At 41.9% G+C, this 17804-nt stretch overlaps 2 protein-coding genes across 6 annotated transcripts; one reads left to right on the forward strand and one right to left on the reverse strand.

Moving 5' to 3' along the window:
* The first annotated feature begins 709 nt into the window (after positions 1–709).
* On the forward strand, positions 710–10657 carry LOC133405908 (lamin-B2-like). Of its 5 annotated transcripts, none has more exons than XM_061682980.1 (14): positions 710–793; positions 1221–1285; positions 1977–2083; positions 3820–3906; positions 5626–5741; positions 5820–5955; positions 6609–6719; positions 6841–6939; positions 7017–7088; positions 7190–7315; positions 7396–7616; positions 8928–9120; positions 9233–9350; positions 9961–10657. In XM_061682980.1, exons 1-13 carry the CDS (start codon positions 729–731, stop codon positions 9341–9343), a joined length of 1509 nt encoding a protein of 502 aa, XP_061538964.1. In that variant the 5' UTR covers positions 710–728; the 3' UTR covers positions 9344–9350; positions 9961–10657. The 5 variants fall into 5 exon arrangements, with proteins under 5 accessions (XP_061538964.1, XP_061538963.1, XP_061538961.1 ...); XM_061682979.1 differs by having other exon boundaries at positions 9964–10657; XM_061682977.1 differs by having other exon boundaries at positions 7396–7612.
* Positions 10658–12291: 1634 nt separating this feature from the next.
* On the reverse strand, positions 12292–16747 carry rpl36 (ribosomal protein L36). Its single transcript, XM_061682983.1, has 4 exons — positions 16648–16747; positions 13999–14093; positions 13784–13918; positions 12292–12409 (listed from the first exon to the last, which is right to left on the reverse strand). Exons 2-4 carry the CDS (start codon positions 14089–14091, stop codon positions 12320–12322), a joined length of 318 nt encoding a protein of 105 aa, XP_061538967.1. The 5' UTR covers positions 14092–14093; positions 16648–16747; the 3' UTR covers positions 12292–12319.
* Positions 16748–17804: the final 1057 nt, after the last annotated feature.

Genomic DNA, 17804 nt, shown 5'->3' on the forward strand with positions numbered 1-17804 from the left:
GTTCAGGGGCCACATTCACCCCAATTTCATCTCATGTGGACTGGACCAGTATATTCCTGCCGTAATAGCGACTTTTCCATTGTTCTATCGATGATTGTCTTGTTTTTACATATATTTTGGTAATGCGTTCTTTGAAGATATCAAAAAAATCGAAGAGCACTTGGAAACCGAAAGGGAGCCGAGCCTAAATTTAAAAAAGAGCCGAAATTGCCATCACTGAAAAGTTGACTTTCTCTGGAGACATACAAAGGGCAAATTTAGAGAGAGAAAACAACAACAAAGATACTTGTATTGCTATTATTAAAATGCATTTTTGTTGCGATGTAAATGATTAGTATTTAAGTATGAAATGCTTCAATAACCTTTTTCAAAATGTGTCTACATTTTTCTTGTTACACTTATGAAAAGGATGAATTTAATATCATATGTAACACCAAAATATACAGCGGGAGTGTGACTGAGATTTCCCCTAAAATATATTAAATTAAATGTAAAGCAAATTAAATATGACAGTAGGATATCAATCAACACATGCGCCATACACGTGATGTTACAATAATTACGCCAACATGAAAGACTGTTGATGGATAAAATTGTACTGTCAACTCAGTTCATAGTATACTCAACAGGGGGCGGTAATTCACAGTTTGCCGACAGTCCGCCGAAGAGCAGCGCCGAAAAAGAAAATCTTACCAACGAAGAAGAAAAACTCGCTTTGGCGGGCAAAAATGCAAAAATGGAGAACATGTTCAGCCACATTGTCCAAGATTAAATGTCGAGACTATAACGAAAGGTACACGACAAACTTGCACTTTTTCACATTTGACACTTTTATAGCGCAAATAGTTAAGTCAAGTTAGCTGTACACGTCATGAAATTGAGGCGGGACAGGAAGTTTTGAGTCTCATCACCTGTTTGTGATTAAGTATAATAGCTGCTGAATAAATACATAAATTAATAAAATGAACAACAACTTAGTTTTACAAAGCGCCTTTCACGGAACCCAAGGCCACTTGAAATGTTGAAAAGCACACAATACGCTCCAGTTCGGACAGAAAAGGCGATACACAACCGAGAGGTGGCGAAAACCACAGCAGGGGTTTAATTGCCCAATAATTTCTGTAATAAGTGCGGGTAGGCCGAATTTTGGTCATGATAACAGTTATTTGAAATGTTCAAATGGTTTCATCTCTATGACGAAGTATGTTTATATGTTACAGAAAACTGCTCATCTGTGTCACCATTCGTTGCGCTTCAGTCCTGCCAAAGTGCAGTTCACACAAAAGTGAGTATGGCATTTATTGTGACTAAAAAGGCCTCGTTTTTTCCCCGCGTCTTCACTTTACCAGATTTTGAAACTTTCCACCATTGTGAACAATGACCTGTCAATTGAAAAAAACCCAAAAAACAGTACATCTCTTCGAGAGGGGAAATGAAAATAAACAACTGACATAATGTAGTTGCACAAGTGTGCACACCCTCTTGTTTTGGAGATGTGGCTGTGATCTGAATTAACCAATCACATTCGAACTCATGATCTGAATTAACCAATCACATTCGAACTCATGTTAAATAGTAGTCAGTGCGCGCAAGTACACACACACACTGGATGTGGAGGTCCTGCGCTGGTGGGGTTACACGTACAACCCGGGACAAATGAGGGATTACAATAAATCCTCCAGGAGCTGCCCGGCATGTTGTGGCACAACATGGTACTACTACACTAGAGGCATGCAATTGTAAATTCAGACTTGTCCCTTTACTCTAACATCCCATTTAAAAAAAAAAAAAAAAGTTGGCTCAAAAATCCGCAATATAGCGGGGGTGGGGGAACAATGAAGCACAAGGATAGCGGGGGACCCCTTAATGGCTCAGTCAGTGATGGTCTTGAAGGACTTTCAGAAGTTTGCCTTAGAAGAAGTGCAGACAATGTCATTTGTGAATGTGTCGTTTTTAAAAAAAAATCTTGCGTGTAGGTCGAAAGTCTAGTCGTCTCTGCTCATGGAATTCTCATCGTTCCCCGAGAAGCCGATGGAGCTTCTTCATCAATGTCAGTCCGAGCAGAATTCCAGCCATCCTCCAGGTACTCCTCTGTCCTCCTCCTTCGTGTGACGACTTTGATTTTGTAATCGGCTTAAGCATTCATTCATCATCACGCAAAGCGAGCGGTGTAAAACTATGCCAAAAGGTCATCTTGGGTTTATGGTCACGGTTCCCGTCGCAAATCTTTTCAACAGAAACACAATTAATGACATTTAATATGACATTGAAAAGTTCTCAAATACGTGAAATAATGTATTATATAGTATTAAGTAAAATCAGTACATAATACTACGTAACCGTTTCCATGTTTTCATTTTAGGAAAGTGCACCTTCTCAATGCTCAACTCAACTTTATGTATTGCGCACTAAAAAAAAATGACTGCATTTGAAACCGAGTGCTGTACAACAATAACATTGAACAGAAACATAAAACACAATCATAATAATAACTACATTAAATATTCATTTGAAAGAAATCTTTAAAACTTAAAATCAGTTGGTGTCATCATGAAAACACTTCAAGAGCACTTTAAGCTGTAACAAAGTGCTGTACATAATAAAGATCGAACATAAAACACAATCATAAAATAATTTAGCTGTTCAAATGACAAGAATGACCACGCACATGCACAATTGTGCTTTTTCTCTGTTCCCTCCTGCAGCCCCTTCGTCCGTCTTTACAATTGCAGTAATTCAGAACATTTCAGATATGCCTAAGTACCTTCTCCCTAGCCGCAATTCGAGATATCTGCAACGTCCTTTCACCTTTTGCCATTCATGCGTACTGGGTTTGTCGTGACACATATCTACAATTTGGCTGCAGGTATTGCAACGGAATTCGAGTTCAGTTCGCGATATCTACAATTTGATCCCAACTCGTTCGTAATTCTTGTGTTAGCGCTTACAAAACAAATCGTAGAACAGGCGAATCCACCCACGAGTACGCGGCGGTCCGCTTTACTCGGCCAAGAAGGATGGTTGCGAAAGCCTCGGTTTCCCCGCCCGTCCGTCCCTTCCCGTACGGTCGCCGCAGTTTGTTCGGAACAAATGATGTCACAGTGCTTTGTTAGCGAGGACATGTCAGTTGCGTAAAGGATCTAAGGGCAGATTTACTGCAGCTGTCCAAGTCGGCCTATTCAGTTGGAAAGATAGTGGACTAATACAATGATTAAAGAGAAAGTCAAGAATACTACGCCGCTGGTATGTGATGACCTTGAGTTTTTATGTAGACTTAAAGTGTGCTGTTCAATGGAAATAGCAATTGTTGTACGCTGATCATAATGATGGCAATGACGCCGTAACTAGTAATTCGGTGCAACGTTGGTCTTTTGTCTTTGATTTGATTGAAGGTTATCAGCCTAACCTACAGCGCCTGCTAATAGTTGTGAAATCAAACTGGAGAAAACAACTGGAATTGAGGCGATAAAGCGGACTCAGCAAACTTCTCAGCCTTTTCAGGTTCAGGCAGGAAGAACTTGACTGTCGTGCCTTGACACCCAAACGCCACTTTTTTTGTTTCAAGCGGAACACAAAAGGCACGTCGAATCACGGAGGATCGGTTTAACAAAAAATCCACAAATAAGTGAATTTGCAAATGCCAAACTACATATTTCATTCATCCTAATTCGACAAGAACTACAGATGCGCGACTTCTCTCGGCCATTGAGAGCTGACGCAGCTAAAGCATTGCCCGAGAGGAAAAAAAAGCTTCCGTGGAAATTGTTACCGCAAGCCGTGCCGCACGCCCTCTCACCCGCCCGCATTTCTCGCCCGCAGGAGAAGCAGGACCCGCGGCACCTCAAAGGCCGGCTGGCCGTTTACAACCGACGGGTGCGGGTGTCCGAGAAACAGGTCACCGGGGAGGTGAGTCTTAGCAACAGGACAAATAACAAGTACGGTCAGCTCATTTTAGCTGCCAATTGGAGCCCTTTTCTCAGGAATCGTCGGCGGCTGTTTACCGTGAAATGCCAATGTATTTGTTGTGGAACAGTAAACGCTGTCTGCAGAACGATGTCCTTGTGCCTGCCGTTTGTCCACAGGAGGATCTCTGACCCCATTCAATTCAATACCAATTCAGTGTTTTAATGGCAAGTTCATCGATTTAGGGCATTTCATACGCAGGGCAACTTAATGTGCTTAAAAGCACAAAAAAAACTGCGTCTTAACATTTAAAACAAAGACCAAAATAAAAATGCAATTAAAACAGTGTACAGTGGAAGAAAGATCATTTCAAAGTGGAAAAAAGCATGAGAAAAAAGATGAGTTTTTAACCTGGACTTCAAAACATTCTCACTCGGTCGGGGCTGACGTCACTTCTGTTGGCAACTTCTTCCATTTGTGTGCAGCATAACAGCTGAGTGCTGCTTCACCGTGTTTGCTTTGGATTCTGTGCTCCACTATCTGATCTGAGTCTGCAGATCTCAGAGCCCGACTGGGTTTATATTCCATTGGCATTTCTAAAACGGTTCGTCATTTATAGACCGGTAGCACAACTTTAAAATCTTATTTTAAAGCTGACTGGGAGCCAGTGTAGACACTTTAGAATTGGACTAGTATGTTCTGACCTCTTTGTTCTGGTCCCATTCGCACTTGAAAATTCCTCTGTTGTAAAGTTCAACAAATGCAAAAGTAGTGTCAAACAGTCAAGTGTTCTGCCTGTGATGCATATCTTTGTTGTTGTTGTAACCGTTTGGGTCCCCCAAAACGTTTTTGTATTCACCCATCCATTTTGCGTGCGGCTTATCCTCACTAGGGTCCATTCATTATATATTGTTTCTATTAATCAGCCGACTCATCGGTGATTGGAATTTCTTTGCAAAATAGCGGCCGCTCGTTACCAAATCATGAAGCGGCGCGTTGCTCCGGCGATGCTTTGGATTCATCAGACAGCAACATGCTTACTGCATCGGCGTGGCGAGAGATGTTTCACGCTAGCAGTGACGATTGCAATGATTTGCAAAAAGAGAAGCTCGGATGACCGAGCTTCTCGCCTGTTCTCGAAGGGAGAGGCCGGGCACTTTGCGGAGGAAACTCGTTTCGTACCGCTTGTATCCGGGATCTTACATGTTTCATTAGTTAGTTAGTTAGTCTTACATTTCATCATGTTTTGTTAGCAGTTTATTATTTGTGTAAAGAACAAAAATGCGCTTCATTCCAAAATAATGATCGATGCTTTTAATGTCGTTTTTTTAGAGGAACCATCGAGGGTCCCGTTGATGCATTCTTTGAAAATCAAGAAAACGTAAACGTAATCAAATGTAATTTGTTATAATACTTTGAGAATGGAATCGAAAGTTACACTACTGTTACATTTTCAACAGGGTAACTTGTAATTGGAACCGACTACGTACATTTCCGAAGTCATCACTTTGCAAGCATGCGGGGTCGTGTGTTTCCAAAGGCTGTTTTGGAACAATGCAGTTGTTTATTGTTGTTGACTTCTGTCGAAGTGGGTCACGACTGAGCGACCGTTGGAAAATGCGAGTCCCAGGGTGACGAGAGTTGAAAGCCGCTGCTATCGAGTGCTTTGGGGTGGTGGCCTTTCCATTCATTTTCGATGTGTTTCCTTTATCTTGCGTTTAGGTCAGCAGGGTGAAGCGTGCGTACGAGGCCGAGTTAGCGGACGCTCGCCGGCTTGCGGACGAAAGCGCCCGGGAGCGTGCCCGTCTGAAGTTCGAACTGGAAGAGGCCGCACGCAGGTAAGCGCTCGCCGAAAGAACGCGCAGCTCGTCCCCGTGATGACGGACGAGGGCCTTTTCTTTGCCGCGCCGCGCTAGCGGCAAGAAGAAGGATGCGGACCTGGCGGCGGCCGTGTCCCGGGCGAGCGCTCTGGAAAGTCAGCTGAAGCGGAGCGATGTGACGCTCGCCATGGCGCTCAGCGTGGACGCTGCGCTCAAGGCGCTGCTGGATAAGGTGTCCTTTTGCTCCTTCGTTTGCGTGGCGTGAACATTTCAAAAATCTTTGTTCCTCAAACTGTGCAAGTTCTACCTGGAAAGTATATAGAGCTTTTTTTCTGGAAAAGCATTCGATTTTTCCCATGACTTTCTCGAAAATATACGGCTTTTCCCTTGACATTTTATTATATTTATTTATTATACTTATTTTTTTGAGAAGTATACGACTTTTTTTTCTAGCACCGTATGACCTTGTCAAGTTTCAAGTGAATGCAATACGCTACCGTACTCATGTTTACGGGTGGTCTCCATTTGACCTTTTTAACGTTGAGCTTTTGAATGCACTTTTCCAACCGTTAAATATTTACAACCTTCAAGCCTTATTTAAACACACGTAAACTTCAATACATTGCACTCAAATTGTAGGATTCAGGTTTCGGTTTGGCCAAAGGTGTTCACGATAAAGTCAAAGTGTACAATTTGATGCGAACAATATATTATTGATATCGTTCAAGAGCTCAAGTTGGGAAGACAACAAATCAGTCATACTCTAGAAAGTTTGATTGTATTTGCATGAACGCACTAAAAATGGTTTCAACAAAGGAAGCGTGGAGGACACAAGTTGCCGGCAAGGAGCCCTCAGGATTTTAACGTGCGCTTGACGGTGCGCAGGCGGAGGACGCACACGCCGTCGCCAGGCGGCAGCTGAAGGTCGAGACCTCGATGCGCGTGGACTTGGAGAACCGCTGCCAGGAGCTGGAGTTCAGGAAGAACAAGTTTGAGGCACGCGCGCGCACACACGATGTCCTCACAGAAAAGCAACACTTGTTGCGTCAGGACGGTGGAAGGTGTGAAGAAGATGACTGTTGTTCAAATGTGCGTGTTTATATGCGTGTTGATTTAGGAGGTTCGGGAGTCTCGGCGCAGACAAGAGCAGAGAATTGTGGAGGTGGACTCGGGTGCCAGACAGGACTACGAGTTCAAACTGTCCCAAGCTTTACAGGTATGCGTGTGTGTGTGGGTGAGGTGTGAAGTGTTCCACTGTTGATGTCAATTTGTGCGTGTGCGCTCGTCTGTCAGGACCTGAGGAAGCAGCACGATGACCAGGTCACTCTCTACAAGGAGGAACTGGAGCAGACCTTCCAGGCCAAGGTGAGCGAGCGCCACATCTTCCGTCCTTCCAGAATCAGAATTGTGTGCGTCCCGAATGCATCGTCACGCGTCTTTCTTTTTCTTCGTCTGGCCGCGTGTAGCTGGACAACGCCAAGGTGTCGTCGGCGATGAACGACAAGGCCGTGCGCACGGCCAGAGAGGAGCTGCAGGAGTCCCGAATGAGAATCGAGGGTCTGGCCTACCAGCTGAGCGCCCTGCAGAAACAAGTACCCGCGCGCCCCTTGGCGACTTCACCGCCCGGATTCGGATCCGGCCCGGCGTCGTCATTAACCATATTTGCGTGTAGGCGGCCGCCGCCGAGGACCGCGTCCGCGAGCTGGAGGACATCCTGTCGTCGGACCGGGACAAGCACCGGCGCGCGATGGAGGCCAAGGACCGCGAGATGAACGACCTGCGCCAGCGCATGAACGCGCAGCTCTCCGAGTACCAGGAGCTCCTGGACGTCAAGCTCACGCTGGACATGGAGATCGACGCCTACAGGAAGCTCCTGGACGGAAAGCAGCGTAGGTAGGGTGCAAAAGATAGTCCGTTTATCTGGAAGACACTAACTGGCGAGAGCCCACCATATCTTTGCTGCCTGCTCACCACGCATACCACCACTTGCACTCTCCGTTCCAGTAGTTTTATTAACCTTTTTGATTTGCTGAAGTCCAGACTACTTCAGGTCGATCGTCTTTTCAATTTTCTGCCCCACATGACTGGAACTATCTACAACAAATAATATTGGGGACTAACCATCCATCCATCCATTTTCTTCACCGCTTCACCTCAAGCGGGTCACGGGCATGCCGGAGCCTATCCCAGCGATCATCGGGCAGGAGGCGGGGCACACCCTGAACTGGTTGCCAGCCAATGACAGGGCACATACAAACTAAACAACCATTCGCACTCACATTCACACCTACGGGCAATTTAGAGTTGTCAATTAACCTAGCATGCACGTTTTTGGGATGTGGGAGGAAACCGGAGCACCCGGAGAAAAGGCACGCAGGCACGGGGAGAACATGCAAACTCCACACAGGCGGGGCCGGGGATCGAACCCGGGTCCTCAGAACTGTGACGCAGACGCTCTAACCAGTCCACCGCCGCTGGGGACTAACTAATTACATGAAATTATATCATTTAATTACAAAATGTCTGAAACTTTAATCATTACATTACTGAGAGAAAATGTGTAATAAAATTATAGTTGCTTTTGGAAATTTCGCTGATTACAATTGGAGTTACTTTTGAAAAATTTTCCGATTTTGTTTGTTTGTTTTTTTCTATCTCACGTCCTTCTAAAGCCGACGCTTGTGATTGGCTCTCTCTGGTCACGTGGCATTCTGTAGTTGTCTCGAACATGACATCTCTTCCTAAATATGACCTCAAAGCGACACCTTGTGGTGTAATCTAATAGTTTGTCGGCGATTTGGAAAGAGTGCGCTCAGTTACACTTTTGAACACAGAAAAGAACTTTGACTTTTAAACACTGTCATCTTTATAATTTTGCACTTTTTTATAGAACATTCATATATCTGGGTATTCATATGAGGCCATATTGTCTAAATTGTGCACATTTATCATTAGGTCAACATGGTATGATGTTTTCCTAATATCATCGTTTAAAATGTTCGTGAGGGATCGTGTACGTGATCACTGCACCTGTTTGTAGCCTGTTTATACACAGATGACTTGTTTACAGCAAATTCAGAAGGGCTCCGTCACAGTCCCAATTTAAGAAAAGTCTCATTTGAAAACTGCTACCTGTGTTCCAAATAAAAAGAATGAGCAAAATCTTAACCCCGAGAGCAACTTTGGGTCTCCTCCTCCTCCCAGACGGGAGCTTTCTCCCAGAGCGACTTCCCGCGTCACCGTTTCCAGGGCGACGGGCTCGTCCTTGTCCCGCACCTCCGAGACGAACCTGCCGAATGTGGAGTCCGGCAAGCCGACAGAGAAGTTTCTTCTGCGCTCCGGAAAACACGCCGTCTCCATCGCGCCGGTCCACACGGACCGAAACTTCATCACCCTGGTGAGTGTGTGTTTTTGTGTCGGTGTGAAATATGACAGCACTAACTGTGTGTGTGTGTGTGTGTGTGTGTGTGTGTGTGTGTGTGTGTGTGTGTGTGTGTGTGTGTGCATAGGTGTGGTCTGCAGACGTGGGCGTGGCCCACAGTCCGCCCTCTGATCTGTGGAAAAAACAGGCTTCCTGGGCCACAGGAGGTGACATCAACCACCAGCTTGGCCAACGCTGACGGCGAGGTAACGAGCTCCATGCGTCAAATGACGGCTAATTTGATTTGATTTGATATTTTTCTATAAATTATTAAATCACTGTTAAGTGTTCCGCCGCATAGTTGTGATTGGCTACTCGCAGATTTACATATTTGCAGTTTTTGTTTTTTGGACTTATCCTCTGTTATGCACTGAAAAACACACCTGTAAGCTGTTTTTGTGCTTAAGACAAAGGTCCGTCTTGTACAACCCAAATTCCAATGAAGTTGGGACGTTGTGTTAAACATAAATAAAGCCAGAACAAGATATTTCATGTTCAAACTGATCAACTTGATTGTTTTGAGCAAATAATCATGAACTTGGAATTTGATGGCTTCAACACGTTCCAAAAAAGCCTTGCACGGAATATTAAAAAGTACTGCAGTATCTCGGTGTTCAAAATTACACGATACCGCTCGGTTTTTGTATCAGTATATTTAGAGTTACGGTACATTGACAGAGCCGCACCTTGGAATGTAAAATAATAAATAAATAGATATTTTCCCCGGACAGCAGTTTGACCAGTTGGATCATTTTGGGGCTTTTAATTTGAATGGTTTAGTGTGGTTGTGGAGTACTTGTAATACGTGTGTCCCAGCAGGCCAAACGTCGTCCTGAGAGAGCGACCGCCATCTTGTGAAACCTCATTCCTTCCAGCACAGTATTCAAACGAGAGGCAAGGATCAAAGTGGCTCATCAGCATAGAAACAATTCCAAACAATGTTTGAAGGGCCATCGTTTGAGGTAATCAAGAGCTTTTAAAGTTGCCCATTTATAAATGTAGACTCATTTTAATATGATTGGCCTGTCACTAGCTATGGGAGTTAAGAAGTGAATTTTCAATTTAAAACAAAGTTTGAGCGTTAAATGTTTTTGTGCTTCTTATAAAAATATTTTTTTCTGTTTTTTAAATTTTGTTTAAAACAGGTTTAGGATTAAATTAGTGGCCTGTGTTTCAGTTTCAAAAACCCCTGGGGTCTCAACCTGGTTTAGGGATATATCTTGTTGTAATTGACATGATTTAATTAGCTAATTTATACACAGTCATATACAGTGGACCCCCGCACATCTGCGGTTTAACATTCGTGGTTTCATCTATTCGCAGATTTTCAGGGGAACCGGAAACCCCTGCTTATTTGTGTGTTTTTTAACCTGATCTCGTACTTATTTGTGTGTGTATTTTTATTGCTTTTTTTTCATGGCAATTGTAATGAGAGTCAAATAGTCACGGCTATTCGTGGTCGGGCCCGCCCCTATCCAGTGCGAATTGCAGGGGGTCTACCGTACAGAAAAAGACATACAAACTTTTTTTTTTTTTTAAATGTAATTTTCAAACTTAGTCATTTTGACAAAAAATACAAAATATGATTACATATGCACTGTCCAAGTGTTCATTTTGCACAACTTGCAAGGACAGGTACTTATTTTTGATGAACTGTCCATTGCACACAGTATGTCAAATTCACAAGTTGCTGATGATCAAAACACACGTCAAAGTGACAACATAGGGAAAAAAGTGTCCGTTTGTCATTCGTGACGTGTCGCTCCAACACAGCTGGGACGGACGGGGCTCCACAGAGGCCCCAACACATACGATGACGTAACCCGCTCCACACGAACCTCGACAATCGCCCATGCTAATTAAGCAGGAACTCAACACTAACCACTGTCATCATTTAGCTCAGCCTGCTAGCCGCTTTAGCAGCGGAGCTAGCTGGCAAATTAAATGCGAGGCTTCAGTTTCACACACACAAAAGACAAGAACAACGAAAAACACCCGAAATGTCTCCGACCGCTTCGTCAACGACCAAGTCCAGCTGCCAGGTTAGCCGCACATGCTAACGAACACGACGAATGACAGCAGGGGAGGATTTGGACTCTTCAAGCACACACGCGCGTAATGTCGCTCAAACACTTGTGGGAACAAAAAGGAAAGTTATGACCACAAATATGTATCGGGAGATACGACACGCCCCTTTCGAGTTATGGTGACGCTAAGCTGGTTAAAAAATATATTTACAATAAATAATGCATCTCTGTTTATCTATTTATGTCCGTGAGGCATAGTGACAGACAGAACAAACAGTAACCCTCATGAAAGTCGGTTGAGAAACGAGCATGTTATAATTGAATTTCCATGTCCATGCATTGCCTTCTATGGGAGCGACGACTTCCCCAACATGGCCGCCACGTAGGCACGTCGATTAGCCGGGCTGCTAAAGCGTGCTGGCCTATCTAGAATTTATATCTATACTTCTGACGTCAGCCACTCGCCTGCTGCCTGACCTGGACGTCTACCCTAAAAAGAAAGTTGGACTTGAAATGCAGGTGTGCAAAAGTAGGCTCATAATTGCCATATTTAAATTGAATATTAAATTTTGCCCTCATTAACAAATTAATATAAAAACAATCTCTTTGACATGCTTTTTAAAAAACTAAAATCCCAATGTTAAGAGGTCTTTGTAAAGAAGCATAACGACATTTGTATTTAAAAAAAGTGTGTTGAACTGTCCGTTTTGTCACGCCACCCTTTTGCAACGGAGGACCACGGCCTCAGATTAGGAGGTGCCGATTGTCTTCCCAGGTGCAAATCACTCCAGTTTGAACTGAAGATCACGACTTGATGAAATCAACAGAACCACATCGTTAACATGATCACTATCTTGAATATCGTTACCATTTAATGGTAATTTGAGCAGCGGTTATTTTATGTTTTACGACGTTTTTGCTAACTTTGTTGGCGAATTTAGCTTTTTCAAACTGTAAATATATCAACTAATACTTTCAACTCACTGTTGCAAAACTAAATAGCGGCTGCTGAACTCCAGTGATAACACAAGCTGTTTGCATATTCTTGTATTTTTCCAAAACAATACAACGTATCATAAACAAACACTGCCCAGGAGAGTCTAAAAGCAGAGGCAGAAAGTGGATTCAAACATTTATTTGAAGACATTTTAATCCTTCTTGGCAGCGGCCTTCCTCATGGCGGCCAGCACGTTGCTGAGCTCCTCACGCTTTCTCTTGGCACGGATGTGAGTGCCAATCTGGGGAAGAGACGCAAAACAACAAACATCAGCACCTCAACTTACGCCTGGTACACACCAAAAGGATTTTTTCAAATGTTGAAAGATCTTTGACGGACCCCACATACAAAGACAAAAAAATCTGGCATTAAACATTTTTGGTAGGGCTGCTTATATTTTGTTTGAGCGTCGTCATTGTGAAGTGCGTGTGCGCAATAGCGACACCGCAGGGTCTGATGCAATGTTGCTGTAGTGTAATATACAGGGATGTAATAGTGATATTAAATGTCACCATTAGGGGGACCTGTTTGGACATGCTGCATTTCCTATTTCGCTCTTCAGAATTAAACTAGGCAAGCCTGCAGCAACTACTAGTGAGGGAGGGGCGTTCAGGGACACTGCGTAAAGGGGAGGGAATGTATTATTTTGTAATACAGTACATCCGTCAGAGCTGCCAACCAATAGAAATTCACTTCCAGAACAATTTGTCCAAATTTGTCTGAAATTCCATATTTTCAATATGTCAGGAACATAGCTGCGGGACAGTTATTGCAGTGTATTATGTAATAGGATAAAAAATTATCCTGTATACTGTTCAACTGCACAACACGATGAGTATAATAATCGTTCATAAAATATGGCTTCAATATTTTTTATTTTGGTTTTATTGCGTCAACCTTGTAATGGCAGACCGTTGCAGCCTGAATCAAAGTAAATGAGATTTCAACATGCCATCATCAAAATTTGCCTTAGCCATTTCTGTTTTGAACCGTAGTGAAATAAATTAAATCAGATCCCAAACAAAACTAAAACTCGGCACTCTATTTTCTAAACAAATAACATTGCTGATAGATTGAATTGGATAGTTTATGCATGGACAATATTTTACATTTCTATTTTGCAAATGCACTTGTATAGATGTCTTCTCTTACATGCTATTTATATTATATATATCTAACTGAAAGGATGAAAAATTCCCCATTGTGGGATTAATAAAGGTTATCCTATGACAAATATTTATTATTAATAATAATATACCTTGAACCTGACCCCATTCTCAGATGACATCGCCAGTGACCTATTTATTCATTTCCGGTTCAGAGCGCATCTTGGGTGGCCGTGAATTATTTTACATTTATATCTCCAGACGCATATTAATTGTTGTTCAAACTTGGTTGCTCTCTGCTATATTGGGGTTCTAGCCAGACAAGATCTGAATTCGCAGCTTCAACAAGTCTTAAAATTAACAGCGGTTAACTTATTTCAACAAGGACGTTCAAATGTTGCAAGAGATTTTTTTTTATTCCTACGGGAATCGGAGGTGACCTAGCTGCTGATCAGTTACAATATCGGTAATTTCCTCTCTTTCATACGAAGCAAGTAGGACGACGTCACCCTTTTCTTGATGAACTTGAGCGCCCTCTTGTCCTTGGACACTTTGAGCAGCTCCATGGCTCGCCTCTCGTACGGCGCGAAGCCGCACACCTCGCGGATCATGTCCCGGACGAACTTGCTGTGCTTGGTCAGACGCTGCAGAGGACGGAAACGAAAAGAGGGCGCGTCAGGACCGGACGGTCGCCGTGCGACACCTAGAATCGGGAGGAACTTACGCCGCGTCGACGACTGTGTTTGGGCGCGCTGATGTTTTTGGTGACTCGGTGGCCTTTATTGAGGCCGACGGCCATCGGGTAGCGGATAGCCATGTCTGCCGAGGAAAAATGCACTATTGTCCAAATCCTCAGGATTTCAGGCTCTCAACAGTAAATATTTTCTTTTCTCCACAAAGCAGACTGATTTAGCTTTTGAGTTTTTTCAAAATAACATCTGAAAATATCTGCTGCTAATTTTGAAAACAATGATCAACATTTTTGCAGATTTTCTGACAGACGTTACGAACCAAACTAGTAACTGAATCAGAATCAATTTGTTTGTGCGTGCAGTGTCAATTTGAAATCATCTGTTTTTCAATAATGGGATGAAAATTCAAAAAGATTTGATGCATACATTTATTTTTAAAAATCTCGATCAATCAATTATTAAAATATTTACTTGCAGCCTTACAAATATTTACTATTATGACTTAGTACTGCGTTAGCATAGGTTAGTGATAGACAACGGCGCGTTCTGACTCGGGTAAAAAAAATTGGCCAGTGGAATATTTAACGTGCATCCACAGTCAAGCTTCCCTTTAATTTGGAAAATATGAGTCAGTCAGAAAAATTACCCCATGTAAACAACTTCCAGCAGCATTTAAAAAGATGTTCACATAAAAAAAATTAATTGGTGTTTTTATAGTATAATAATCCAGACTGTTAAAACTAGGCTTTACACGATCAGGATTTTTGGGGCCGATCAGCGAGTTTAAAAAAAACGATAACCGATCCAATCACAAGATGGAGGAATGTGTCTATTTAAATGACCTGTTCATTTACTGTTTATACTTGTGTAATGAATTGCTTAAAAAATTCTATTTACAATAAATAATGAATCTCTGTTCATCTATTTATGCCAGTGAGGCATAGTGACAGACAGAACCAATGAATGGTCTTCTATTAGATGGCAGGAAGTAAATACAATAATTCATGTATCCACTTTTTGTGACATTTTTGTTTGTTGGTGTGCAGTGAGATTTTTCAATTGTAAAATATGTTCCTTGGCTCCATAAAGGTTGGAAATCACTGCTCTAGTTACATCGTGTATTTTTATCAGTCAGGTCAAACCCACATTACAACATGACAGAAATAATGGGTGCTAACTTACTGTAATTAAATGACTTCACCCACACCGAAACTTTAGAGCATGATTCGGCAGAACGGCGGCATGTTTATGTACAACCGTCAGTGCTAGCAGTAGCTTGCTCGGCTACATAACATTTTGTTGCCTGCTTGCGAGTCATATCGTATTCAAAGTACGTGAACATACCTCAAGCGAGCCTTAAACCAACGTCCTCTCCTGCCCTGAGCACCGGTGACCACCAACACACGCCCCCCCCCCCCCCATTTTGTCCTTATAATACAGTCCCCACGGTAACGAGGGTATCCGGTCGCATTTGAATTGACAAGAAAAGCCCAATGATTGTAAAAAACGGGACGCGGTGGTATCGGAATACAAGATTTTATTGCAGTAGTCTGGCATAGTGCAATCCTGAAAGAGCAAATTTGTCTTGTAGTCTGATCCGGGCATTACGTGTCGTCTGTACCACACCACAGACGTGTTTTTAAAAAAAAAAAAAAAAAAACTTCATTGGCTGTCAGATATTTATAGTACTACGTCAAAAGACACACGACAAGGCTAAAAAGAAACTAGCTTTTGGATTCAAACATACTGTGTACAATGGTGACGCGGAGTGAATGTCTTTTGCGGAGCCGATCAATGACTGCCGAATTATGACATTATAGCCGATCAGCATAAAATGCTACTTATCGGCCGATACCGATCAGGCCGATAAAAGCGGTGTAAAGTCTAGTTAAAACTGTTATGGTTGCTTTGATCATCATCCCTTTCCTAAAAAGAATAACCTTATTAATGTTGTACTTTCCCAAAAAGAAGAGATCAGTGCCAAGATAATTCATTTTAGTACGAGTTGTCACGTTCACCCTTTCTGAATAAAGGGCTCCAGAAGACACTTTTACTCCTTTAAAAGCAGGTCACGAATAAAATGCTTTTTAATCAACTATATTGAGTCCACTATATAGAATTCCCAATGCAGTGAAACTGACCTAAGCATGAGCACACAACATTAGCACATGCTGTCGTGTTGTTGTCTGCAAAATAGTGACACGGGAGACGTGGTTTGCAGTTTTGTTACACTAATGCCGTATTCAGTTCAACCTAAGGCGTTACGAGACTAGACGACCAGAAGGAACCTTCACACTGGTTGGCTGGACGCAGCTACACGTTTGCAGACAAAAACACGGCGCAACTGGACAGATAACCTGCTAGTTAAGCTAAGCGACGAGATACACAAAAGAGAGACCACCTAAATTGAGTAAAATACACCAAGTGAATCTCAAAACAACAATTTAGATCGTGTTGTGCATGTGTTTAATAGCTGAGATGTATTCCAATAGCCTACACTAGCTAGCGTCGGTGTCCACACACTCAACTTTAATAATTTAAATTGGCTTCCGCACAATATGAAACGCAGGTGGTAACCAACGCCAGGGGATTAATTTTCGGTCAATTCATCAAGTGTAAAACGATGGATGGCTGAGATTATAAACGGCTTTTGTTTAGGGTAAATCCCAATGAAATCGTACCTGTTGTCTGTAATGGCGGCGAAGCCGGAAGGACTGTTGGTCGGACCAAGCGGCCTGCTGAAGGATTTCGCCTGGTAGACGGTTAGGGTTAGGATACCGGGACAGCGCCCCCATCAGGCTGGAGGATAAAGCGTTGTTCAATTATGATAGTGGATCTCAAACTTGGGCGGCACGGTGGACGACTGGTTAGTAATATATAATAGTAATAGAGTAATATATATATATATATATATATATATATAGTAATATATTACATGACAGTATAGAAATAATGAAAATGTTATATACATTTTCAGAATATAAATGAATAAACACTAAATAAGTAACCTCAAAAGTTGGGTAGATCACCAACCACTTTTAAAAGTATTTTTAAAATTACAAAAAAAACAATTTTGAATTATTATTTGTGCCTTTTTCCCACGCATTGTCAAAATAATATAATAATAATGTTGCCTATGTAAAAACAAATTGTCAACCAAAAAATATTTAACCAAGCAATGAACTGTAAATTGTTTGTTTACTTTGTCAAACAACAATATACGAAAAAAAAAAAAAATATATATATATATATATATATATATATATAATATACGAAAAATATGTATATATATATATATATATATATATAATATATATATATAAATATATACGAAAAAAGGGATAGACGATACATTGATCAATACAAATTAATTTGCAAAAGTAAATTTAAGGAATTTTACAAAAGACTAAACAAGTAACATCAAATGTTAGGCAGATCACCAACTACCTTCACAAAATTATGAATTGCATATTCTTTGCATTTTCAAGCGAGGCGAAAGGGAATTTTTTCAAATTTTTTTTTTATCCCAAATAAAAAATAAATCTTTATTTAAAACAAGCGATTCAAATGGTATGTCAAACAATAATGTAACGCATCACAGAGCTCTAACGAATACGGTCAAATTAAAGGAAGTAATTGTAGTCAATGATACATTTATTCATTTAAGGTAGTTTAATAATGATTTGTTTATAAATAAATCAAATTCAAATCCGGACTCCCTGGGTGGCTTTTCTCCGGGTGCTCTGGTTTCCTCCCACATGCCCAAAACATGCCAGGTCGGTTGATTGAAGCCTCGAAATTGCCTGTAGGCAGGAATGGTTTTGTTTCGATGTGCCCT

The sequence above is a fragment of the Phycodurus eques genome, chromosome 8 (genome assembly GCF_024500275.1).
Source record: "Phycodurus eques isolate BA_2022a chromosome 8, UOR_Pequ_1.1, whole genome shotgun sequence".
NCBI classification, from domain to species: domain Eukaryota; kingdom Metazoa; phylum Chordata; class Actinopteri; order Syngnathiformes; family Syngnathidae; genus Phycodurus; species Phycodurus eques.